This window comes from Natator depressus, chromosome 1 (genome assembly GCF_965152275.1).
Source record: "Natator depressus isolate rNatDep1 chromosome 1, rNatDep2.hap1, whole genome shotgun sequence".
In the NCBI taxonomy this organism is placed as follows: domain Eukaryota; kingdom Metazoa; phylum Chordata; order Testudines; family Cheloniidae; genus Natator; species Natator depressus.
The window spans coordinates 321,377,025-321,404,582 of NC_134234.1; the positions used below are offsets into that span (position 1 = coordinate 321,377,025).

General features: G+C 40.7%; 1 protein-coding gene across 4 annotated transcripts in view; it reads left to right on the top strand.

Moving 5' to 3' along the window:
- ATXN7L1 (ataxin 7 like 1) overlaps positions 1–27,558 on the top strand; it is a 198,650-nt gene that overhangs the window by 59,528 nt on the left and 111,564 nt on the right. For 2 of the 4 annotated variants that reach the window (XM_074942478.1, XM_074942480.1), the window contains one exon: positions 3,559–3,663. The exons of the other annotated variants lie outside the window; for them this stretch is intronic. In XM_074942478.1, coding sequence (XP_074798579.1) covers positions 3,559–3,663 — 105 coding nt within the window. The remainder of the gene's footprint in view (positions 1–3,558; positions 3,664–27,558) is intronic. 4 annotated transcript variants of the gene reach the window in all.

The window sequence follows — 27,558 nt, forward strand, 5'->3', positions numbered from 1 at the left end:
GATACTGTGACCTGGCCTGGTTTCTAATGCTATCATGTCCTTTGGTAGATTCTTGGAGTATTCTCCTTCTGTTTTTTAGTAATTTCTCACAGCTGGACTTCTACTAACATAAGTCCCAGAACTGGGCAAGTTTTGAAGGCCTAGTATATGGTATATATTCTGAGGCTTAAAAAAGCTTAAAGAATTTAGAATGGTGAAAAAATTTAACTCTTAAATATTATCTGTACCTTTTTATTTGGGAAGTGATGAGTGTGTGTGGTGTGTGTGTGTCTGTCTGTTTTTTATAGTATGTAGTGTGGTGGTAGCCGTGTTAGTCCCAGGATATTAGAGAGACCGGGTGGAAGAGGTGATATCTTTTATTGGACCAACTTCAGTTGGTGAGATACACAAGCTTTTGAGCTTACACAGAGCTCTTCTTCAGGTCTGGGAAACTTAATCAGAGTGTCACAGCTCAATACAAGGTGGAACAGTGTGTTTAGCACAAGTAGTTAACATACATTTCAAGGGATCATGCAAGGTGAAGTGGCCCATTAACGCCACTCCAGATATAAGGGGGAAAGGAGGCGGGGAGGGGAGGTAGTTAGTAGGTTATAGATTGTTGTAATAGGCCATAAATCCAGTGCCTCTATTCAGTCCATGATTTTTAATGTCTCGCAAAGTTATGAATTGAAGCTCTCCGGCTCTCGGGCTTTGAGGATGAGGACTGGTAGGTCAGATATAGAGTGATCACTTTTTGGAAAGTGTTCACTCTCGGATGATATCTTTGTCTTTTGTAATTTTCCTGTGTGAGTTCATTTGAGAGCGTAGTGAAAGTCTGGTTTCACCCACATATTTGCTATTGGGGTATTTAGTGCAATGGATGAAGTACGCCACATGTTATGATAGGCATGTGAAGGACATATGGAGCTTGAAAGCTGTGTTGTGGAGGGTGTTGATCATTGTAGCAGTGGAGATATGTCTGCAGGTTTTGAATCAGTTGCTCTGGCAGGGTCTGGTGCCGCTTTGATTTAGTGTATCCTGGTGTGTCGGGAGCTTGCTTCTAATGATGAGCTTGGAGAGGTGATGCAAGAGTAAGAATAAAGCTTTTTTTTCCCCAAACTCTTATAAACTTTATAACGAGGCTGAAACATTTCATAAATGTAATGCAATGGATGATTCTTGAGCTGAGAGCTTGTGCCAAGTTTCAGACTGGTGAGGGAATCCTTATCATGGAATTACGAGGTTCTGACAAATGGGAATCTACAAATGGAGCATCAGTAGCAAAACCCTGGCTTTAGCATTGCTATATCTGTACTGCAATGTAAAGTGTTTTTAAGATCAATAACTTCATCCTCAGGCTAAAGCAGAAGGAATGGCCTCCAGAGTTCTTAAAATTATATAACCATATTAGATGTGAGATTAAAATAAAATGGCCTGCCAAATTGTTCTTTTATCAAGCAGTAAAATGAATAGCTGTGAAGAGGAACAGGGGTTAGTATGCAATGTTGGTCCCATCTGCACTAAAACTGTAACTAGTTAGGGGATTAAATCACAATATGGTTTATTTATAGTATGGTATATGTCCTGGTAACAAGCCTAAAACCTTGGAAAGTATAAGGCTTTAGCATGGTTAAGGGGCCACAGTTAGGTCTCATCTGAACTATAACCTTTGACCATGTTGTAACCAGATCTTGTGACTTTGTAATATCAGTATAGAATGGGGCTTTTGCTTTCCTCCACATCCTGGCCTTTAGTATCTCTTCTTGATTTATATTGTCTATAACTGAGGGGGGGCCTGGTTCTTGCCAACCATATATGAATCAGAGTCTCTTAAAGTCCACTAACGCTGCTCTTCCCCATCCCTTGCTCTCTGAGAGACTGAAAACAGTCGCTCCCAGCCCTTTCAAACTGAAGAATGATATTCGTCCTAGGCATCGAATTGTGGGCTTTCCCATAGGGCAGTGCAGAACATGACTCAATTTTTAATTAAAACATACCATTCTGGCACTACGATTATCAAGAAACAATGAAATAACTTTGGTAATATATCAATTCACCCACTGAAAAAGCTACTTGTCTGAATAAACATAAGTTATAAGACTTACAGACAGGTCACAAATATATTAGAGAATTGATATTTAAACATTCTTCTGTTTTATCATCCTCAGCTGGTATTTTGAGTGTTTCAGAGCCATTTAATTTTTGTGGTGGTCCTGCAATAGAAGGTTTTTTTTAATGTTTAATTTTAATTTAAGTAAATGGAGTTTGTCTTTTAAATGACGAAGCAGTGCTGAATTGAAAGCTACCTTTTAAGGAACCTGCATCAGAAGCAGCATTGACAAGCTTTTGAGTAGATCTTTCAGATGCAGTAAGTAGTGCTAAGGCACCATCATGTGACATCTTTGAATTAGTCATGGACCTGTCCTGAGGGGTAGCATGGACCACAGTTGACATTGTTGATACTCGGAGAGGCACTTGACAGTCCAGCAATGTATTCATTGTTTGCCCAAAAGAATCTACCATTACCTACCTACGAGGCCTTTCATTCTCAGTTGTTTTTTTAAAGTTCAGAAAGTTATCAGTGTTTGTTACAAAAATTTTTAAAAATGGGTGAAAAATGGATGCAGTGTTCTCTGGGTAAATATTGAGGTTAGTGTTGGGGGTGGGAGAAGAGAGAAAAAAGCCACAAATAGAGAAAAGTAAGAGTATTAAGTAATTTAATGCTGTGGTTTATTTCATGGACTGCTCATTAACAGAATGTACACATGCATGTGCATGTGTGTATCTCTTCCAATACATTTTCTTTCTTTATCTGACAGCCTTGCATTTACACTTAGACTAATTTATTATTAACATAACCGTGTCTACCTAATGTAATGTATTGGATTGTCTTAACATAATCAATATTTTCACGTACTTGAGCAGTACAAATTTGGGTGAAAATTGGTAAAAATAGTAGCTTTTGTAAAAGCTGGGAATTTTTCAGTAAAAATCAGTAAAACAGAAAACAAGGGTCTCATTTACCTAACACTGATAGATTTCATGGAGTTGCCCAGTTGGTCAATGGAGAATGCTACTTTGGAGATCCTTGGCTCCTGGGTCCTATCTCTAATTCTTAAAAAGTAGCATCTGCTAATAGTCTACAGAGAGCCAAGCTGCAGAACCCATGCTCCTTGTTTGCTGAAATACTAACAGAAATTAGATGGGAAAGACCTATAAATATTTCATTTTGTGAGTCCTTTCCCAGTGCAGGACTGTTCCGTAGAATGTGTTCTTGAGTGCTTTGTTCAGTATTACATTTATTTCCGATAAGTATTTAGACAGGGGTGCTGCTTCTTGTATTCTGATCATCAGAATAAGATGTTCTGTCCACAGCTTAAATAAAGGATCACAGAAATTAGAGCTGGCAAAGATCTATTCTGATAACATACCACCAACACTGTCCTTACAGAGAATATTACGTAGTTTTTGGTTTTACAAATATAATACTAGTAATCCTACAGTATCTTTAATTTCTTTTAAATATACTCTTAACGCATAACTTCTAATACTTATATATATTTTTTAACTTTCCCACAGATATGCACTTATTTGGCCATTATCCAGCTCATGACGATTTCTATCTAGTAGTGTGCAATATCTGCAATCAGGTAGTCAAGCCACAGGTTTTCCAGTCGCACTGCGGTAAGTGAAAATTTTCATTCCTGGATTCCAGTGCCAGATCAGTGTATGGTTCTCATAAGAATCATTGAGTACAATCATGACAGAGGCATTGCAAAGGTAATCCTCTTGTCATCATGTCTGTTTTCAGTGCAGGACGTCACAAATGCCTGAAAGCAGGTATGAGTTTCTTATAGGGAAAGTTAAAATAATTATCCCAGAAGCGTCTCAAATTGAACTTATTATAACAAATTAGATAATACAGTACCTGTAACTAGATACTAACTAGACCAAAACTATTTTGATGTAACCTTGAAATGGTCTCTGTCAAAGTTGAGCAGTTGGGTCACTTGTAACCAGAACACAGAAAGAAAGGTCTCAAGGATTTGCATTTAGGAAGTTTGAAATGAAGATTGATCTTTTGCAAGTTGCGTGTATACAATAAAAGCTTTAATAATACTAGGAGTTGTAGAAATGTGCAAATACTTTTTCTAAATTAGCCTGCTAATGGCAAGAATACAAAATGTATCCTTATTTTGCTATTTGAAATCAGAGCTCATTTTGTTTGAGACGCATTTTTTATTTTGCTTGAGCAAGCTGCTTTTGGGCATTTCCTGCAAATCTTCACCCCAAGTTCTAGTCTCATAGTTTATTATTTGTCCACTGTTTTGGTCTATACAAATAAAAGGGAGTGGCAGGGTGTGGCCTGCCTTGGCCAGGACACTAAGCTGATGAGCTTTATATGAATTCCTGAAAGTTTCATACATTTTCCTCTGAAAACTTCTTCAACTTAATCAAGTTAGTTTTTGAGAGAGGATTTCAGAACAATGAAAAGTAGCTAATATTGAAGGAGGGATAGGTGAAAATGCATCAGAAAACAAAACTGAAGGTAACCCAGTCAGATTTTACTTTTTTCTGTTGCAAACCGAGTTCATAGATCCTTTGTATTGTTCAGTCTTGTATGCAGGAAGTGATTCAGTAAGTGGAATTCTGCAGCAGACCTGCAGAACAGGAAATGTTTAAAAAGCACTGCCTCCATTTTGGAGGGGCACTTACTAAAAGTTAACTACAGAAATCCATCTGTGTAAGACCAACAGGAAGCAATTGAAGTCATGTTTCAGGCAGTTACGTGCCACAGATCAGCATGGTAGGTTTTTACTAAAAGAATTGTGAAACAAAGCATAATAAATGAATGGCACATTTCAGATCTTGTCCTTTTCACAAGATACTCAAACATGAGGATCTTGGGGCTCCAGTACCAACATCATGAAAATTCAAAACCTAGACGCACAGGTCACGAACGTAATTATTTTTAAAGAACCAATTCCAGGGTTGTAACTAGTAATTTTTCTTGAACGAACACACACACCCTCCTCTCCCCTTGTTGCCTCCAGCCTACGTTATATTCATATTTTCCCAAGGTAAACAGGCCTCTACACACATGGTCACTGATAACATGGATACATTAACTGTAAACACTTTATCAGTGTGTTAATAAAGGCTTGATGCAGAACAAACAATTGTGTATGCTGCAGAATTGCTACACAAGGATAATTGAAAATTACTTGCTGTGGCATGCATGATATGTGCTGGCCTTCAGTCATGACGTGTTGGCCTGGAGTAAATATGAAAGATGGCCCTCTTTCTATTAAGTGGACATACATGATCCCTGTTAGAAACAAAATACCACCCCCCCCGCCCCCGAGAGCAATAATCTGATTTCTCCATCTGATCACTGAAGTTTCTGAAAGGAATTGAGTGTAAATGGCATAATTCCATTCTCATCTGTTACCAGTGTTAGCCTGCATGTCGGTGTAAACTGACACAGATTAAGAAGATTTTTTGCCAAGAAAGTAGTAGAGTCCTGTGGTTTCCCACTCAAGATGTGAGTTACATATATGAGAAAATGGTATGTGTTCTTAGGGTCATGAGTGCAGCAAACTGTATGAGGAAATCTAGTAGAGTAAACAAGGGAGGAATCTAAAAATGACAAAAATACTTTAAAATCAAAAGCTACATTCAAATCCTTAGAATTAGTACAGGGGATATTTAAGCATACGATACTGCCGTAACAGAAAGTATGTCATATGCTCCTCAGCAAAAAGGAAAACATTTGTCATTGAATGGCAAGATGCACTGGATTTTATTCGTGTCTGAAGGGTATCTGTCAAATGGAAATACAGCATGGTGAATTCCGTAACAAGGAAAGTAAACCATGACAGGTAAATTGTAAAATGGAACTTAGGAGGGTCAAGAGGGAATTTTAACAGTTAATAGCCAAAGTTAATCAGCAAAGAACAAGGAATTCTTCAAGTATGTCAGAAACAGGAAGTCTCCAAGGTCAGTAGATCTGCTAGACTACCACGGAGTAAAAGAGAGAAACCCAGTGTAGTTAAATCTTCCCACTGTATTTTCCACTGAATGCATCCGATGAAGTGAGCTGTAGCTCACGAAAGCTTATGCTCAAATAAATTTGTTAGTCTCTAAGGTGCCACAAGTACTCCTTTTCTTTTTGCGAATACAGACTAACATGGCTGCTACTCTGAAAAGTATAGTTAAGGACATTGCTAAGGAGCTAATTAGTTTTTGCCTCTGCAGTCACTGTAGAGGAATTTTGAATACCTTCCTAGGCCTATTCTTTGTGGATAAAGATGGGTCACTGTAAGAAACTGAGCTGACAAAAGGTGCTGGAACGAAATGATCATTTAAAAAGCAACAAGTCACCAGGGCCAGATGGCTTGTATTCAAGAATTCTGAAGGAACTTAAGAATGGAATGGCTGAGCTGGTGACAAAAAAAAGTATATATAATTAAAATCACGTACTATACTCAAAGACAGAAAGTTAGCTAATCTACTTTTCTTTTTAAAAGGTGCAAAGCATGCCCCTGGGAACTACGGACTTTTGAGCCTTACTTCAGTACTAGGTATAGTACTGTTGTAGGTATATAACAAAAAAAATTGTAAAACACCTTGCATGGTAAGGTAGACACAAACCAGCATAGCTTATATAAAGGTTTTTTTTGCCTGATTCTTTTTGAATGATTGAAGACAGTCAGCAAAATAGTTGACGAAGTAAGAATGGTCTTGTGGTTAAGGCACAAGATTGGGACTTTGGATATATTGAGTCACATCTCTGGCACAGACTTCCTGTGTGTCTGTGGGCAAGTCTCTTAAAATGACTCTCATCCTTGCAATAGCCCTGTGATGTAGAGAAGTATTATCCCCATTTTTCAGATAGGTAACTGAGGCAAAGTTTACTGTTTTGAGGTGCTCAGATAGTATCTCTGTAGGTTCTCATTATTTCCTAATGTGATGATTTTTAAGAGAGTTTAATATATTCCCTTGCAAGAAGTTAAGAAATCAAGTCACAAAATGAATGGTTAATGTTTCGTAGATTAAAAACTGTCTCTGAGACAGAAGATAAATATCAGGAAACAAGGCCAATTTTAAACATGGAAGGAGGTTAACAGTGGGAAGCCCCAAGATTCCATAACTCATATCAGTGTTTAGTTTATTAATCATCAAGACAATGATGTGAAGTTGGCAGAATTTGCAGACACAATTATTTAGATAAGTCAACTAGAGAATAAGGAATTCCAAAGAGACCTAAAGCTAGGCAGTTAGACAACATGATGGCACATGAAATTCACTGTAGATAAGTGCAAGGTAATGCTCGTTGAAAGGGGTAATTTTGAGCTGATGGTGCACTTTGGATCCTAATAAGTTATCACTCACGAGAAAAGAATATGTGTCACTATGCATAGCTCGATAAAAACTTCCGCTCAGTGTGTGGCAATGATCTAAAAAAGCAACAAAATGTTTAACTCCATTATAAAAGGAATGACACTATTGAAAATATTATATCACTGTCTAACTTCCCAGCGTGCCCTCACATAGAATACTATACTTGATCCTGGACACCTCCATCTCAAGAAGGATATAAATGAAATATTGTAGAACAGGCCCATAGAAGGGCAACAAATACATAGGTGACTGTGAAGATTTCCATGTGAGAAGAGACTAAAACTATTAGGACTAGTTTGTTTAGAGAGGAGACACTTAAGAGGTGGTGTGATAGGAGTATATATAATGAGTGGCATAAAGAAAAGGCAGTTGGGAGCCCCAGGTCATCTGTATAATAAAATATATTAAAAAATCTAAGAAAATTAAAAACAAATTTAAAACTGATAAAAGTACTCTTTTCCACAAGGCATAATTAACATGTGGCACTCATTGCCACAGGATGTTATTGAGGCCAGTAGTTTAGTAAGATTCAAAAAAGGGTTGGACTTATGTTAGATATGCATTTACACTAATTAGGATGAAATTGATTATAAAATCTTGTGTGATTAGACAGAAGGCATCTACTAATTACTTGGGGCTAAGAAGAGTCTTTTCCAAAGGGCATGTCATTGCAGAATTGTCCATTATGTGAGGATTTACACTTTCCTCTGAAATATCTGATACTGGTCACTGTCAAACAGGAAATTGAAATAGATGGGCCATTGGTCTGCTATGGTGTTGTAAATATTTACCCTTTTTCAATATTACTTTATTTTGAGTTCTGGAAAGCCTTGGAACTAATTTCTGAATCAAATTTGTTCAATTGCAGTGTGTAGCAGTGTGCCCAGTTCTATTCTGTCTGAATTCAGAGGCACTGAACACCTCACTAGCAGGATATGAGGATACTTTACCCTGTTCAGTTAAGTTTGAAACATAGGGTCTTGAGTGTCTTGAGCTACAGCTATAAAGGTGTGGAGGAGGCAAAGAAAGGGGGAAACAAATCACTGTAGAGGCCACTGCTATTGTCTTTCTTAGGTATGCAGGAAAAAAAAACAGCAGAACGTTGGTTTGTAATTTTTGCCTTTTTTCTCCTTACTCCTCCTCCACAATAACTGTAGGACATCTGTATAATTTAAACCCTGAATTTTATTAGGTATTTTGCATTACTAATTTTCTAATCTCCAGATTCATTTGTGCATTTATTTTTTTAATTGTAACTTTAGATTATTGTAATGTAACCGAATGGTAGAACCCTCTCTTTTCCACATGGTGGAAAAACTCACCTGAAAAATACTCACTTTTGCATTTTTATTTAAAAATCTTAGTAAAAAGTTGTTGTTGTTGTTTTTTAATGTTGGTAACTACACTATTTATTTCAAATAAATAGTTTAAAGGCATTATTATAATGTTAGGTTCAGAGAATGAAAAAGGCAAGGCCAGTTATAGTTAAGGTGTTTAGTTTTCTCTTCTATTTTTGGATTTTTTTAGGAGTCTCTATTACAGCTTATCTGTGTTCTTATTGCCACTTACTGTAGGGTTTGCCTTTTACTACTGACATAGAAACAGAGTGAAGCTTGGGGTTCTCACCAGGTTTTTTCTTGTCTTGTGTTTCTGCTATTTTCCCTCTTTAATATAATTTTAAAAACTAAATATCAGGAGAGTCATAGTTGCAGGGGTTAGGGATTGCAGCAGACCATCATGTGGAGATAATGGAGAGGACAGTGCTATCTGGATGAGAGAATGTGTGTGTGTGAAACTAAAGTATAACTGAAACAAAAAATAGACTTGGCTTTTATTGACAAATGCATAATAGCTTATATAGCTACATAATTGAAATACATTTTCGCTTGGGTTGCTCTTCAATTTCAGAATTCCAGATACAGAGGTTCATGCCAGTTTTGCTCTGAAACCATTTGCAAATGGCATCCTATCAGTCAGAATGTGCCGTCAATCCAGGGATTGAGCCTGTTGTCTGCTCATGGATGCTGTTGTCCTGAATAACGAGTATGTTGTACTACTGCACTGAGTTACCCAGCTTTAGACTTTTAAAACTATTTAATCTGTGTACATTATATGCATGAATATCCAGTGTTCCAAGCATATGGTTGTGGCTACTTCTGCATAAAGTAGTTTTAAATGACATCAGCTAGTTGTGAGGCTGGTAATGTAGTTCAGTGCATTTTACCATACGGAAGACAGACGTTCGAGACTGACATCTAGGCTCTTATATGCTGGCCTTAGTATCTGGGAGCACACTGGGGGCAACACAGTGCTCCTTGTGGTGGTGGGTGGATGGGCGTTGTGTCCTCAGTGCGCTCTCTTTCTAGGCATCTGTTTTTGTAGAAGATTTTTTGAGCTAGTGATCCACAGTGGGAGAGGTTTGTCCACATGACTTTCGTTAACTGGAATCCTGTTCATTTGCCCCTTATTAAATAAGATTGGATTCTTGCAGTTCTCCACTAGATGCCTTTCTCTCTCCTCCCCCTTTCTTTACAGTCCTTAGCCAGTTTTAAGTAATTGAAAACCGGGGTTGTAACAGAAAACTAAAGAGAAATAAATGTAGTTCCAATTGTTAAAAACAGTGAAGTGATGATCCGAGCAATAACAGCCCTGTAAGTCAGTCTTTCCCTTTTCAGTGAAAATCTCTCTGAGCTGGTCGCTGTGGAGCCATGAACAACCAGCAGAATAGGTTTATAAAAAGAATAGAACTTGTCTGACCAATTTTGTTGCTTTTTTATGATAAAACAAACTTAGTGAATGAGGGAAAAGTGGTAGATATAAAATTACTGGAATTTAGGAAATTGTACGATATAGTGTCTCAAAATCTTACATTCAAAACTGACTGAAGGAACTTAGTGTGGTGATAAATGGTGAAGTATCATGTTTGGGGAGCTGTGGAGTACTGCAGGGATCAGTTTGGGTTAGCAATGGTCTAGAAGAAGGAATTACTAGCAAATTAAAACTGTAGATGGTAATACTTTACAGATCTATAGTGCCTTCCATTCAAAGATTTCAAAGCACTTTACGGAAATTGAGGGACAGAGAGGTAAGGTGACATGCCCAAGATTGCACAGGAAGCCTGTTGCATAGCTCCAGAGAAAGTGAAGCTCTCATGCACTTCAGTCCTTTGCTGCAACTGCAAGAATACCCTATCCCAAAAGGGAGCTGGGCAGAAAATAAAATTAGCCTCAGCTTGGAAAAGAAACCAGCTAATAACGTGAGAAAAACTAAATTGAAGCATAGATATTCAATTGGAGGGAGAAACTTAGAAAGCAGTATAATGAAAGATTTTGGATTATAACAATGGGGGAAAATGAGATATAAGTTTGTAAAGCTATCTGAAGTTATATGCTATGGAGTAGGAAGATAATTGTTCAGTATAACTACACTTCTGGTATGACTGCCCCTGGAAATACTAAGAATCTTGTTGTTATAAATGTATTGATTAACTGGAGTTTACTCAGAGAAGAGCAACAAAACTTTTTAGAGAGTTGGGGGGACTGATCTGAGGAAAGATTGAGTTAAATATATTTTGCTTGGCTAAGCTCTGGATAGGTGCCCCTTTTACCTTTTGTATGAATCTAAATAATATAAAAATACAAATATATTTGTAGACTGTAAACACCAAAGATGAACATGAAATGTTTAGGCTAATAAATGGTGGAATATTTAGGAGTTAATAAACTGAAATTTAAGAAAGCAAAATGTAGGCAGGCAGACTATCAAGAAAAGCTTTCCAGTAGTGAGATTGGAGGCTTGGAAGTAGTTTCCAGGTAAGTGGTGGAAGTCCCATTACTTAAGTAATTACAATGAGACAGGACAAAATATTGGTAAGTGTACACTGGAGAACAATCCTGCTTTGGCAGAGATGGACTAGATGACCTAGAGGGTCTTCTCCATTATTTACTTCTGTGGTGTGATTTTATTGTTCTGTGCTTCCTATCTGCAAGATCATTTTACCATATACTCTAATTAGGGGAAGAGACTCTCATTATATAAGAGTATAATGACAGGTCAGGGAGATCATGCACACCTGATTTGTCACTCTCTAATTACGAAAGCTAGGGTTGGCATACCTGTTTCTTCACAAGGGGTGTGTAGGGGATAATCTTTCATTTGATCTCTTTGCTACAGAAACATTAACATATCAAGGACACCCTTCGGTAGTCTAGAATATAAAATCTTTTCTCCCTTTCAAATAATTATTTATATCCTCAAAGAGATTATATTCTGAATGCATGTAAGATTAGCTATTTTGCAGAGTGATTGTGGTACAGTAGAATTTAATGAACTGTGATTCAGAGGAAGGCTGAGCTGTAAAATGAATTCTCCATACATTGAATGAGAACAGTGATTCTCAAGTGCATCCACTGTGACTTCTGGGGTCCCAGAACCCCTTCTCCAAACTCCTTGCTGCAGCCCCTGGCTCTGCTCCCTGGAGCAGTGCCCAAGCCCAAGGTGGGCCTGGTGATGTTTCATTATATTTTATGGGGCTGCTGCCTCTGGCTGTGGGAAGGAACCTGCCCTCTCTCCCCACCCCCTTTGCCTTGATTGTCAAGGGGGCTCTGGCATGCCCTGATTGGCCAGACCTCATTGTTTCCCGCTTGCCTTCCATTGAAGGGGAATGTCACTCACTAAGGCGCCACCTGACCAGCTCGGAAATAATCACCTTGTAAGGGGAGGAGCAAGGCAGGAGTGGGAAGATGCTGTCCAGGAGAGATTGTATGGTGGTGGTGGTGCTGCCGGGGAGCTGAGTCCGAGAAACAACTCCGGGGCAGTGTCAGCCAGGAAGTGTAGGTGCAGGACGGTGCACACGCTGCAGTGAACTTAGGGGCCCAGCTGGGAGAAAGCACAGGTGGCAGCTGTTGCAGGGGCATGGAGGACCATGGAGCACAGGGACCAGGGACAGGCCCAAGGAGCAGCCTGAGTGTGTGGCCACCAGCAGCCTCCCCAAGGGTTCCAGCTCGGAGGAACCCACTAGTCAGGGCAGCCCCAACCACAATAGCAGCTTCACATTTTTTGTGTGCCACTATGGATATACAAAACCTTTCTGCTGAAAAGGAAGCATAGACGTAAGCAGCTCACACACAATCTAATATGAGTGACATAGGTAACTCTGACTTGTCAGCACCACCTTCTGCAAATCGCAGCCGTGACTTACACGAGGAAAAAAGGGTGTTTTAGAGTGAGTACGAAGACAAGTATATAGTTGGAACCAAATTCATCTGAAACTATCACGATTTGTGCTGTAAAATGAGACTTCGTCAGGTGAAATCGTACCCTAGGCAGCGTCGTCATAACACTCATAAATCAGAAGTAGAGAAAAACTATGGTGACATTTTTTCCATAAAAAGCCCTTGGGTAAAATCAGAAGTCAGATGCTTCAACAACAAAAGAAACGGAAGGACTTTCTTCCCCAAAACAATGAATTCCATCTGGCAACACTCCAGGCATTGCAAGGTGCTGCATCACAAACCATTTTCAGATGGTGAATTCATCACACCTTTAGTACTTTTTGTTCAACAGGAACATCAACTGTTTTGTGTTATAGCCCTTTAAATAATTAATTAATTAATACATATTATTCTTTACAATTATTTTATTTACATGACACTTCCAAATAACCATGTCACTAGACTGTCACTAATATAATATTTTAACTGTCAAAACTGCAGCCTCAGTAAAAATTCATTTGAAAGCCAGTGAACCAGAACATAACTATTTTTTGTTTTTCATAAGCATTCTGATATTGTCAGTGTCATATTTTGTTAGAAACAGCATCAAAACTGTGAAAAAGTAAATCTATCAAGTGTATCATCTCTACTAATGAAATTACTGTTTTCTGTAATTGTTAATATTTTGTCCAGTGTATTGTGACCTTTGTCAAGGAAAGAAAAGCACTTGTATCCTTGATGAAAAAAGGAAGTGTGATGGTTTCTCATTCTTACATGGTGTTTTTCACTAATATATATGATCATTTAATAGCCTTGTCAAGACTTGCAACACAAAGATGTTAAGCATAGGCCAGTTTTTTTCTTTTTGTATTATCATGTTGAGGGTAGATTTTTCACTCCACATAAGACTGAAATAACAAAAACTAGCCTCATTCCACTTGCTTTATGTCAAGTGTGGCAGTGTTGGTTGACATTTAGTTAACAGCTGCCAAGAGCATGCACTAACCTTACTTTTTTTTTGGTGTATTAATTTTTAACTTTATGTATTCTGGGTAATTTAGTACATATAGGGAGGTTTTTTTGGGGGGGGAGGGTTGTTGTTTTGCCCACTATTTTTCATTTCATTTACTTTGAATTAGGAATTGCAGTTTCTCTCTATGAGAAAAAGATTGAGAAGGTGAAATCTGCTCCTGCCTGAGGCCAAGGCATTGGGCTGCAGCACAAGCACTCACCTGCCTCTCCCCCCTGCAGCGCTAGCTTGTGGTTAGAATGCCAGGTAGAGGTGTGGGGTGTTTAGAACCACTACATCTGCAAAATCCCAGATTGCATGACCTCTTATTTTAGCTGGTCCCGATTCAGCCCTCCAAGCTGGCCTGCATAGAACAAAAGCCACCTGCTTCAAAACCCCCATTCATGCATAGCCTGGCTGCAGTATTTAAGTGATCTTGAGAGCCTTGCACAAGCCATCTATATCTGCATTAAACTAATATGGGGCATGTTTGAACTCTACATCATAGTCATTGCATGGGTAGGAGATAGGTATCCCTGGTAATTTGTGTCTCAGGCAAGGGTTTTAATAGAAGTGTAGTTTTAAATAGTAACCAGCAAAAAGGATTTCTCTCTGAAGGAGTATCCATTTATAGGACTCAGCTGTTGAAGTTCAAGGGTAGCATTAGGTTTAATTTTAATCTGTACACTATAATTTATGGGCTGAGTTTAGAGCATCATACTTTCAACTGTTGTTTGACAGAATAACTGTTCCTTTTGGGGAAAATAGAAAAAAAATTCTCTGGCAAATATTGAATTATAAGCAGAGCTGGTGACACCCCATAATATTAAAGTTGCACAACACACCCCATTATAAGACTGATTTCAGCTCATGCATATACACAAGTAGGCCAAATTAAGGTTGCACAGGCAACCTCAATTTTAGCATTTCCTAGCTTTTGAATGCTTAACTTTGCAAACTTCATGTTCTTTTAATCTAGTTGTTGTGTATAGTTTTACAAAAGTCCGTGCAAGCTTCAATTTTAAGGGCGGAATCCCACTGAAATCCATGTTTTAATTGGTTTAAAATTTAATCACTTGCTATGTTTTACATGCCAAATATATTCTTTCAGCTATCGATTATTTGCAATATATATATAATATACACACACACCGTATTTCCAACAAGTAGTCCAAATAGTGTTTTTGTTTGAGACTGCAAATGTGAACCCCTATAATATCCCATATTGTTTTGTTGAGAACTCTTGGTGGATTGGTTGTGTTGTGACAGCACTAGCAGAACCACTGATATACAAAGGAAGAATTTCATTAATTTGTTTAGTAGTGATTTACAAAATATATTTTAAAACTTGGATTGTGAATTTAATGCTGTGAAAGATATTGGATTTATATTATAGGAGTCTGAAGCCTTGTGTTTATTGCCATAGCAGGTACAGCACATGCAGGCTTTTCAACATGATTCTGCCAGTGTGCCACCATACTGGCCTGACGAGAATCATGAGGAGTTAATTTTCCAATCCTTGACCTCTCTGCTGAGACTGCCAAGAAGGATGTCCATTAATTGCCAGTTGTGGTGGTTTTTGTGGTATGGACTTGTCCACTATGAACTGGACTGGGATCACCTTGGCATACAGGTATTGATGTACGGTGCGATAATGGAAGATACTTGTTTTCCCATCTCTGGTCTGGTGCCAACATCCATCAAGATGTCTTTTTAACATACAGCAGACCTGTGTTGGGATTTTTATTAATAATTTTGTGAATTCCTGACTTGTGGGAGCAATCCAAAATCACAAATAGATACAAGTAAAAAGCAAGCCAGAACAAAACATTATGATATCAAATTGAAACATATTGTTAAGAAGGTGAATCTGACCCTGATTTTGAGTTTGCTAAAGACCCAAGTATGAGATCATTGATTCTACTGTATGCAGAGGTGTTAAGTTCCTTCAAAGCAAATGTACTTTGTCCTTACATCCTTTTACATACCTTGTATATGATCAACAGAAGGATTTGGTCCTTGCTCTGACACTCTGTGCAGGTGATTGTTTATTTGACAAACCTCTGCAGGAAATATAATTAGTATTTGGATTAGTCACTAATGTACATTGCGCACATGAATTACCCTTGAATTCCTAGGAAAATGTTACATGCATATAAACCTGGAAATTGGAATTTTTTTGGCAGTTTTCTAAACTCTGTTTCCTGGTTCGTATGCTGAGTGCTATTGAAACAGGAATGCATGGTGGCACTACAATCCATATATTTTATTTCGCACAGAACATATGTATGAATTCTGGTCTACCTACCTTCTCAGTGCCCGATCACCAAAACTTCTACAATATACAATGGTGAGTGGAGAGAGAAGTGGGATGGTGGTTTGTCCCCACCCAGAAACATCTTCTTTGATGGTCTATAGTGCAGTAGGCAATGCTAGCAGCTACCACTTCCCTTACCATTCCCAACGTCTGCAGCCCAGTTAGGTAAACTGTGAGGGAAGAAGCTCCTTGTTACCTTCTCATCCATCAAGTGTACTTTTGCAGAGATAGGTATGATTAGACCCAAATCAAATAGGGAAACACACCAAAATTGAGAGAATTACTTTAATAAAAATACACACGCACAACACAAGAACTTAAAAAAAAACCCAGAAAACCAGAAGCAGTTCTTGATGCTTTCGGGTGATGTCTGCCTGATGTACAACAAAATATTTTACTAAGTCATGTCTTTCAAACATATTGTAAAGCAGGTAAAACGGCTTTATTCTAATCCATAGATGGCTAGTTAGAACAAAGCTCAATAGTTAAGTGATAGTTTTGTCCTAGTTGGCTATTGTTGGATTACATTTTTCCTTTGAAAAGGCTGTTTTATCTACTTCAGATTATTTTTGTTCTAAGTTAGTAAGAAATGATCTGTATTACTGGTATTTTTATTTTTTTTCTTTGATCACTGTAAGATTTGTTTATTTCCTGCCTCATGCAAATCTGTATTTTCTAAACCTAGTGGGTTCTGTTTATTCCACTCGTGCTACATTAGGAGTTCTGAGTACTGCCAGATATATTCAAAACATTATATTTGAATGCGTGAAATACTGTACTTAAAATTTGCAATATTTTACATGCAACTGATGCTGCTCTGTCTATTTCTCATTTCAGAATCCTGCAGTGAATCATATAATTGTTTTAATAGCTTAATGCTATTTTGCTTAACTGTTGATATTAGTGTAATAAGTCATAGCAAAATTTTAAAAAATATTGAATTAGGACTTTTGTTCTAAAATGTATTTATTAGAGACAAGCTAGAAAATACTGTAGGCCAATGTTTTTAAATAAAATTGCTACATTTATCTAAATAAAGTAAAAAATAATGCATTACATGATATATAATGAGAGAGCTATTTAAAAGATGATGTTGAAGATATTTCCCTGTCTGGTATGTATTTTTGAGCATTCAGCTTCACACAACCAAAACCCCCTCTATTTTTAAAGCTGTCACAATTGAATTTAGAAAATCTTCCTCAATGATTGTTTGAATTTGTGTGACTGGTGACACTGTCAACCAGGAATATTTGTATACTCTGTAGTGTTCTGTGGAATTAACAGAGATTTCTGGGAGGCTTGTTGCTTCTAAAGCAGAGTGAATGAAATAATACTTCATTGTTCTTTAGTGGCACTGTATCTACTAGTGTGTTTCTAGTTGGGCTGTAAAATGGAACAAGCTGTGTGTGTGTGTGTGTGTGTGTGTGTGTGTGTGTGTGTGTGTGTGTGTAAAACAGTAGTCCCTGAACTGTGGGGCAGAGGATTATTTGGGGGGGGTGTGCACAGCGGGGCCTGGGCCAACCCCCTTGGGTAGGTGGGAAGAGAACACCACGCTTCCAGCCCAGCTCTGCCACCAACCTCACTCAGGCCCCAGGCCAGTCCTGCTCCGCCTGCAGGCCAGATTCGCCCCTAGCTCCACTCTGCCCCCTGCTCTGCCCCCTGCCAGGCTCTGCCCTCATTGCCTCTCTGCCCCTAGCCCAGCTCCACCTTTAACCCTAGTTCCTGCCCCATCCCCAGTTAGGGTGGCCAGGTGTCTAGTTTTCGACCACAAAGGCCAGTCAAAAAGGGGACCTGAGGGTGACTGGACACCCAAAGGCCAGTTACGACAAGCGGGAGACTGTGGTCGGATCACTTATACACTAATATATACTTGCAGATTTGCCATATTTGGCACTGGTACCCTAGCATACTACTGGAATTATTACTGGGCTCAGTTGCTGCCCTTAGGTAGAGGCAGATTGAGGGGGAGGGAGGAAAGACCGTGTTTTCAGTCTCTGCCTAGGGCAGGAGTGGCCAACCTGAGCCTGAGAAGGAATCAGAATATATCAATGTACGTTGCCGAAGAGCCACAGTAATACGTCAGCAGCCCCCCATCAGCTCCTCCGCCTCCCTCCCCACACCTCCCGATCAGCTGTTTTGTGGCATGCAGGAGGCTCTGAGGGGGAGGAGTGAGGACACGGCAGGCTCAGGGGAGGGGGCGGGAAGGGGTGGAGAGGAGGCAGGGCCTGTGACAGAGCCCCGGGTCGAGCAGTGAGCGCCCCCCGGCACATTGGAACGTTGGCGCCTGTAGCTCCAGCTCCAGAGTCGGTGCCTATACAAGGAGCCGCATGTTAACTTCTGAAGAGCCGCGTGTGGCTCCGGAGCCCCAGGTTGGCCACCCCTGGCCTAGGGCAACAGAAAAGGTTAGCCCATCACAGTTTTTAATAGATTTTTATGTCACTACCTAGTGCCAAATGCATGTAGCTGGAATGTTGAAAACAGAGTTAAAATGTTCAGATGGAGAAGAAAGGCATAGAGACTGTTGCTAAGAGATGTGAGGAACAGTATGGTACAGAAAAGTAGTGTAAGACGTGGTCTTTTGTGGTCCATTAACTAGCTTGGTTGAGTTAGAGAGAAGAGTGCAGTACACAACTCAAATATGCAGGTAATGTAAAGCTGGGAGGGATCACTGATTCTTTGGCAGATAGTGTTATAACAACATGATTAGTAAATTATAGAAATAAATTATCATGGGGTTAAAAATACTCTTTGACTTCATGGACTGTTCCATTTTTTTTGCCCAGGCTACTGTTTGGCTCTTCCACGATAGATTTCTGTGGTCCTGACCTTCCCTGACCCAACATATAACAGTAAAGTTAGTAGGGTGAACTGGGAAGTGTTGGTACCTGTCTTAGAGCTGTTGTTACAACCATGTCTACAGACTTGGAACACTGCATCAGTTTATATTCATTTCACATTTTCAATTTTCAGTCTAAGTCTAAAAACATTAAAAATAGCAAACAAAAAAAACCCCTAAAGTTTTAATTCTGGAGCACAATTCTGTGGCATGTCCAGCGACCAGGAAATACACGGGGCCTAGGTCATGCCACTATTTTTCTATGAAGATTGAGAATACTCAGGGTTCATTGTCTTGACTCCAATGTCTCTCCTTTGATCAACTTGTTTCCCTTCAGCTTCTATAAAGTTCTTTTGACTTTCCACTCCCACTCTATGTGTCATATCCTGCTCCCAACTGGAGGAGTCCCCTAAATCTCAGTAATTGGTGGCGTTCCACCCTATATACATGGAGTGAGTGGGAAAGGGTAAGATGTGTGGCACCAACTCAATGGTCCACACACTATGCATGCAGTGGAGTTCAGCTCCATGAGGACTCCCTGGATGTGGGGGCTGGGAGAGAAGCAGAGGGGCAGTAGATTGATCAGCTAGTGTGAATCCATGGTACCCTGTGACTTGGGAGAGCAGGAGCTGCCAGGGAATAGTGCCACTGCTGCTCCTGTGCCAAGATCAGCAACTCTGGCTTGGTGCAGAGGGAAGGATTTGGCTTTAAAATCTGTCACATTACTTGATACCTGCTGCAAATATATTAACCCCACTGTTTATCAGACCAGCAACAGCTGTTAAGATATTCTCATGTAAAAGAATTTCTTCTTGGGTTTTTGAGAGCAGGCAGAATGCTCCAGACAACACCCAGCAGTGTTAAGTTGGGTGATACTGAGGCAAGTATTATATATATTCATAAAGTTTCCCCATCGGCCTACGTCATGTCTCATCGTCGTTTCTGAACTACCATCCAATGAACTCCTTAGGTGTGTAGGCCTGTGGGTTACATAGACTGAGTCTGTTAATACTCCACTCTAACACAGACATTCATAATTCTGATATCGCTACGGAATCTAGTTATATGCACATACACACAAGTTAAGGTGCCTGTATATTGAATGTATCAGTCCCTAAAAGCAAAACCCTTTAAATTTAGAGTTAAGGTTGCTCAAGCGTAAATCCCACCAGCACAATTTCTCAGCCTAGGAGATCTCAGCCTGTCTACCTCCCTAGCTCCTCGTGGTCTCTGAGAAATAGAGCAGCGAGTCAGGGAGATTGGGCTGGCAGTGTACAGAAATGGAATTAGTTGACAGAACTTTACAGCGGCCATCTACTCTTGGTACAGATCAATTCAGTTATGCCAAATAAGGGGAACTGACTTTAATTGTTAAATTTCAAATGTGGCCTGTGTCTCAGATGTTAAAAGAAAATATGTAGGTGTGAAGTTTGGAGTTTGTGGGGACTGCATTTGTTTAGCTGTAGGAACCCCCAAAAGTGAGATGTTCAGAGCTGAATTTCACAGAGTGGAAGAATTTTTAAATGTTAGCTCAGCAAAAAGAAATATACATTTTACTAAAAAAGTTATATGGGAAAATTGTGGAGTCACTAAACAACAGCACCATAATAAATTGAGTTCCAGTAAAGACAAATGTAAAATATTTCAAGTAGGAAGGATTAGTTAAATGCACAAATACCTGATAACCATACTACCTAGGCAGTAGAATTGAGCTGGAACAAAGGTTCAAGTAAACAATACATATAATGGGTCTACCATGTGACTCTGTCGCATGCAAAAAATGGCAAATGGTCTACAGTTGAACCCACCTGAAATCATCTTGCTTAATGCAAGTTCTTGCATGAAACTAAACTATTTATTAATTTAATATAGATGTTTCACTTAGTTCACTTAGTTTCACTTCAACAAAATAGTTGGTTTCTTGTTCCAGCCAGAAAAATTATTGCACAAAACGGAAACAGGTTTTCAGTTTTTTTAAACTGAAACTGATTTTAATTTCATTTCATTTTAGCAGAATGGTTTTGTTAATGAAACAGCTGCTGTATGTGAAACAATGACATGATAAGATTGGAAAAATATTTAGATTCTGCCACTAAAGAGTTTGGAAAAAACTGAACATTTTAATAAGTTCATTTAGAGTTTGTCATTTATTAGAGAATCTTGGTTAATGGGGGTATTATGTAAAAACTGTCTGTGCACAGTTAATAGAAACACAGGTAAAACAAATTAAATAATTGCTCCCCCTACTTGTGTGTGATCCACTGAAACCATCATCCAGGCCCACTCGTCATGTCATGTCTTGACTGCTACAGCCGCCTTCTTTCTGGTCATGACAAAAGAAAACTTGTACCACTCAAGTTAATTCAGAAAACCACTGCTGGGGTCGTCGTCTTGGCTTGTTACTCTGACTTTGTCACTTCCACTTTGCATCCCTTCAGTGGCTCCCATTTTTCTGCTACATGGAACACCAGTTACTTCGTTCACGTCTGAGGCCCTGCATGACTTGACTCACGTCTACCAACCCTAATGCACTGTCTGTTTGCCTGCTCTGCCAAAGATTTGCCCTTCATCCATTTTTCCCTGAGGCATCTTTATGCTTTCTCCCAGGCTGCTCTTTATGTTTGGGAGGAAGTCCCTGTTTAAAGCAAAAACAAAAGGCCCACCTCCTTATCTTTGTTCAAATCCTTTCTTAAAACCTGGGGAAACCTCTCCCTTTCTAAAAGGCATAGGCAGAGTGGACAAAACCTTTATCTACTGTTGAAAACCACTGTGTAACAGTTGGGTGTTGTTAGTATAAGGTCTTCAAAGAGAAACTAACACGATAAATGTAATAGTACTTATTTTAGCTGTGTCAGAAGGGTGAAGTACTGAGTCAGCTTTGCTAGGCTTTGGACCTGCCGTGGCAAGGAAGTATTCCAAACCTTATGATTAGGCTACTCAAGGTATTTCCTCTGGCTACACATGTTCTGCAGAGCCTATTGTTCCTAAACAAAAATGATCAAAGTGTACCCAAGGGCCAGTTTTTGAAGCATAACAAAGTCAGAAATCAATTTAAAAAAATAGTGAATTGTCTTCAATGAATATACTGGTCTGGGCCCTCAAATAATGTCTATCTGCATAGCCACTTAGTGGAGAATCTGGGCCAGTGTATATTCTGTGTCACTGAAACAAATGAATCCATGAACATTTCCATGAATTTATATTTGTAAATTCCACCCTTCATATGTTATTTCTCTTAGAGGAAGGAGGGAGAAGGATAAAAAAGAGTATGGAACTAGCAAGATATTTGTTTATCTGACTTAATGAATGTTTATTATGTTCCCCTGGCCTTCATTTGTGTGTGTTCTTTTCAGATTGTAAACTTTTGGGGTAGGGATTGTATCTTCTAATGTGAATGTACAGAATTCATCTCAGCAGAAAACGATCTTAAAGCTAAGAGTAAAGTAAGGGGTAAATGATACTCAATTGCAAGCAACTTTCTGTCCTATCGCAAAACCAACACAAAAAAGATCTTGCGGTACTTTTTTTTTAATTCAAAAGTATTTCTTGTATCTATATTGAAATAGTGTCAGATTCAGTATAATTTCCAGTAAGAATGTTCACATCAATTTTCATTGTTTCTTATTAACAATACTGCAGTCAAGTATATTAGCACAAATTTAATGTTTATGGAATTGGTATTCGTTTCTTACTGCCAGCAGTAAACATTTTAAGTAATAATGGATGATTGTGAAACAGGAGGAAGTTTAGAACTTTGCCTAATTTAAAGAGGAAACCAGTAGTTCAGTGACTGTATTGTCATTGGTGTTGTCTTGTAAGGATAGTGTTCTCTCATGTCAGTCAATCAAATAGTACCAATAATGAAATGATTTTTTTTTTCATCCAAGGATTCATTTCTTACTGCATTCACAGGAGAATTACTCCCTCTGGGTGACATTGGGTATGTCTGCACTGCAGCTGGATGGTGTGATTCCCAGCATAGGTAGATAGACTCAAACTAGTGCATTAAAAATTGCAGTGTGGCTGTTGCAGCACACATGGCAGTTTGGGCTAGTTGCCCAAGCTTGGATCAGATACGTTTGGACTTGGGCAGCTGACCCAAGCTGCTGCCCATGTCACAATATCCACACTGCTATTTTTGGCATGCTAGCTGAGGTAGCATGAGTCTGTCTACCTGCACTGCAGATCACATGTTCCAGCTGCAGTGTACACATACCTGTCCGAAGGTTGCGTAGAACTAGTTTTAGTGATTTAGCAGTTTACTTCTTTGTAATGCTTTTGCTTTGAAGCTCTTGTAGTGTTTGGTTGCAATGCACGAAAGGTCCTCTATATATTGGGAACTTGTTGGGCTTACTTCCTCTGTCTTCTTAAAAACAAAAAAACCAGCCACCTCTGTTTATGGAGGCCAAGAAGCCAAAGGAGCACCATAGATACACCTTTTGCAATTACAGTGTGCCAGGTACTATAGCTTGTTCATTTTACACAGCACTTGGTGAGCAAGAATCCAGGCTTGTATTTAGTAGAAATCACAATTTAGAACATGAACTCGAGAAATCTCTGTTGGGAACACCCATGTCTGATCGTAGGGTTTACTAGGGGTATGTCTACATTACGAAATTAGGTAGAATTTATAGAAGTCGATTTTTTAGAAAGTGATTTTATACAGTCGATTTGTGTGTGTCCCCACTAAGCGCATTAAGTCGGTGGAGTGCATCCACAGTACTGTGGCTAGTGTCAACTTATGGAGCAGTGCACTGTTGGTAGCTATCCCACAGTTCCTGCAGTCTCCTCTGCCCATTGGAATTCTGGGTTGAGCTCCCAATGCCTGATGGGGCAAAAACATTGTCGCAGGTGGTTTTGGGTACATGTCGTCAGTTTCCCCTCCCTCCGTGAAAGCAACGGAAGACAATTGTTTTGCGCCTTTTTTCCGTGCGGGCGCCATACTGCTTTCAGGTCTGCAAACCGTTGTCATCGAGTGCTATGAATCCACCTTGCAGGTCCTCTGTATGACTGTTGTAATCATAGAATCATAGAATATCAGGGTTGGAAGGGACCTCAGGAGGTCATCTAGTCCAACCCCCTGCTCAAAGCAGGACCAATCCCCAATTAAATCATCCCAGCCAGGGCTTTGTCAAGCCTGACCTTAAAAACCTCTAAGGAAGGAGATTCCACCACCTCCCTAGGTAACGCATTCCAGTGTTTCACCACCCTCCTAGTGAAAAAGTTTTTCCTAATATCCAACCTAAACCTCCCCCACTGTAACTTGAGACCATTACTCCTTGTCCTGTCATCTTCTACCACTGAGAATAGTCTAGAACCATCCTCTTTGGAACCACCTTTCAGGTAGTTGAAAGCAGCTATCAAATCCCCCCTCATTCTTCTCTTCTGAAGACTAAACAATCCCAGTTCCCTCAGCCTCTCCTCATAAGTCATGTGTTCCAGACCCCTAATCATTTTTGTTGCCCTTTGCTGGACTCTCTCCAATTTATCCACATCCTTCTTGTAGTGTGGGGCCCAAAACTGGACACAGTACTCCAGATGAGGCCTCACCAATGTTGAATAGAGGGGAACGATCACGTCCCTTGATCTGCTCGCTATGCCCCTACTTATACATCCCAAAATGCCATTGGCCTTCTTGGCAACAAGGGCACACTGCTGACTCATATCCAGCTTCTCATCCACTGTAACCCCTAGGTCCTTTTCCGCAGAACTGCTGCCTAGCCATTCGGTCCCTAGTCTGTAGCTGTGCATTGGGTTCTTCCGTCCTAAGTGCAGGACCCTGCACTTATCCTTATTGAACCTCATCAGGTTTCTTTTGGCCCAGTCCTCCAATTTGTCTAGGTCCCTCTGTATCCTATCTCTGCCCTCCAACGTATCTACCACTCCTCCCAGTTTAGTATCATCCGCAAATTTGCTGAGAGTGCAATCCACACCATCCTCCAGATCATTTATGAAGATATTGAACAAAACCGGCCCCAGGACCGACCCTTGGGGCACTCCACTTGACACCGGCTGCCAACTAGACATGGAGCCATTGATCACTACCCGTTGAGCCCGACAATCTAGCCAACTTTCTACCCACCTTATAGTACATTCATCCAGCCCATACTTCCCTAACTTGCTGACAAGAATACTGTGGGAGACCGTGTCAAAAGCTTTGCTAAAGTCAAGAAACAATACATCCACTGCTTTCCCTTCATCCACAGAATCAGTAATCTCATCATAGAAGGCGATTAGATTAGTCAGGCATGACCTTCCCTTGGTGAATCCATGCTGACTGTTCCTGATCACTTTACTCTCGTGTAAGTGCTTCAGGATTGATTCCTTGAGGACCTGCTCCATGATTTTTCCAGAGACTGAGGTGAGGCTGACTGGCCTGTAGTTCCCAGGATCCTCCTTCTTCCCTTTTTTAAAGATTGGCACTACATTAGCCTTTTTCCAGTCATCTGGGACTTCCCCCGTTCGCCACGAGTTTTCAAAGATAATGGCCAATGGCTCTGCAATCACATCCGCCAATTCCTTTAGCACTCTCGGATGCAACTCGTCCGGCCCCATGGACTTGTGCACGTCCAGCTTTTCTAAATAGTCCCTAACCACCTCTTTCTCCACAGAGGGCTGGCCATCTACTCCCCATGTTGCGATGCCCAGCGCAGCAGTCTGGGAGCTGTCCTTGTTAGTGAAGACAGAGGCAAAAAAAGCATTGAGCACATTAGCTTTTTCCACATCCTCTGTCACTAGGTTGCCTCCCTCATTCAGTAAGGGGCCCACACTTTCCTTGGCTTTCTTCTTGTTGCCAACATACCTGAAGAAACCCTTCTTGTTACTCTTGACATCTCTTGCTAGCTGCAGCTCCAGGTGCGATTTGGCCCTCCTGATTTCATTCCTACATGCCCGAGCAATATTTTTATACTCTTCCCTGGTCATATGTCCAACCTTCCACTTCTTGTAAGCTTCTTTTTTATGTTTAAGATCCGCTAGGATTTCACCATTAAGCCAAGCTGGTCGCCTGCCATATTTACTATTCTTTCGACTCATCGGGATGGTTTGTCCCTGTAACCTCAACAGGGATTCCTTGAAATACAGCCAGCTCTCCTGGACTCCTTTCCCCTTCATGTTAGTCCCCCAGGGGATGCTACCCATCCGCTCCCTGAGGGAGTCAAAGTCTGCTTTCCTGAAGTCCAGGATCCGTATCCTGCTGCTTACCTTTCTTCCCTGTGTCAGGATCCTGAACTCGACCATCTCATGGTCACTGCCTCCCAGATTCCCATCCACTTTTGCTTCCCCCACTAATTCTTCCCTGTTTGTGAGCAGCAGGTCAAGAAAAGCTGCCCCCCAGTTGGCTCGTCTAGCACTTGCACCAGGAAATTGTCCCCTACGCTTTCCAAAAACTTCCTGGATTGTCTATGCACTGCTGTATTGCTCTCCCAGCAAATATCAGGAAAATTAAAGTCACCCATGAGAACCAGGGCGTGCGATCTAGTAGCTTCTGCGAGTTGCCGGAAGAAAGCCTCATCCACCTCATCCCCCGATCCGGTGGTCTATAGCAGACTCCCACCACTACATCACTCTTGTTACTCACACTTCTAAACTTAATCCAGAGACACTCAGGTTTTTCTGCAGTTTCATACCGGAGCTCTGAGCAGTCATACGGCTCCCTTACATACAGGGCTACTCCCCCACCTTTTCTGCCCTGCCTGTCCTTCCTGAACAGTTTATAACCATCCATGACAGTACTCCAGTCATGTGAGTTATCCCACCAAGTCTCTGTTATTCCAATCACGTCATAATTCCCTGACATCACCAGGACCTCCAGTTCTCCCTGCTTGTTTCCAAGGCTTTGTGCATTCGTATATAAGCACTTGAGAGAACCTGCTGATCGCCCCTCATTCTCAGTATGAGGCAGGAGCCCTCCCCTCACAGACGTTCCTGCCTGTGCTTCCTCCCGGTATCCCATTTTCCCACTTACCTCAGGGCTTTGGTCTCCTTCCCCCGGTGAACCTAGTTTAAAGCCCTCCTTACTAGGTTAGCCAGCCTGCTCGCAAAGATGCTCTTCCCTCTCTTCGTAAGATGGAGCCCGTCTCTGCCCAGCACTCCTCCTTCATGGAACACCATCCCATGGTCAAAGAATTCAAAGCCTTCTCTCCGACACCACCTGCGTAGCCATTCGTTGACTTCCACGATTCGACAGTCCCTGCCCTGGCCTTTTCCTTCCACGGGGAGGATGGACGAGAACACCACTTGCGCCTCAAACTCCTTTATCCTTCTTCCCAGAGCCACGTAGTCCGCAGTGATCCGCTCAAGGTCATTCTTGGCAGTATCATTGGTGCCCACGTGGAGAAGCAGGAAGGGGTAGCGATCCGAGGGCTTGATGAGTCTCGGCAGTCTCTCCGTCACATCGTGAATCTTAGCCCCTGGCAAGCAGCAGACTTCTCGGTTTTCCCGGTCAGGGCGGCAGATAGATGACTCAGTCCCCCGGAGGAGAGAGTCCCCGACCACCACCACCCGCCTCCTTCTCTTGGGAGTGGTGGTCGTGGAACCCCCAACCTCAGGACATCGCATCTCATGCCTTCCAACCAGCGGAGTCTCCTTCTGCTTTCTCCTCCCAGACCTATCGTCTGGTCCACTCTCCGCAATGGTACCTGTGGAGAGAACATGAAAGCGGTTAGTTACCTGTGTCTGCGTTGCTGGAACCCGGACATTCCCCCTTCTTCTTCTGGAGGTCACATGTTGCCAAGCTTCTTCACTGGCCTCTTGGCTCCGCTGTGCAACCTGCTCTAAATCTTTAGAGCTTTGCGCCCGT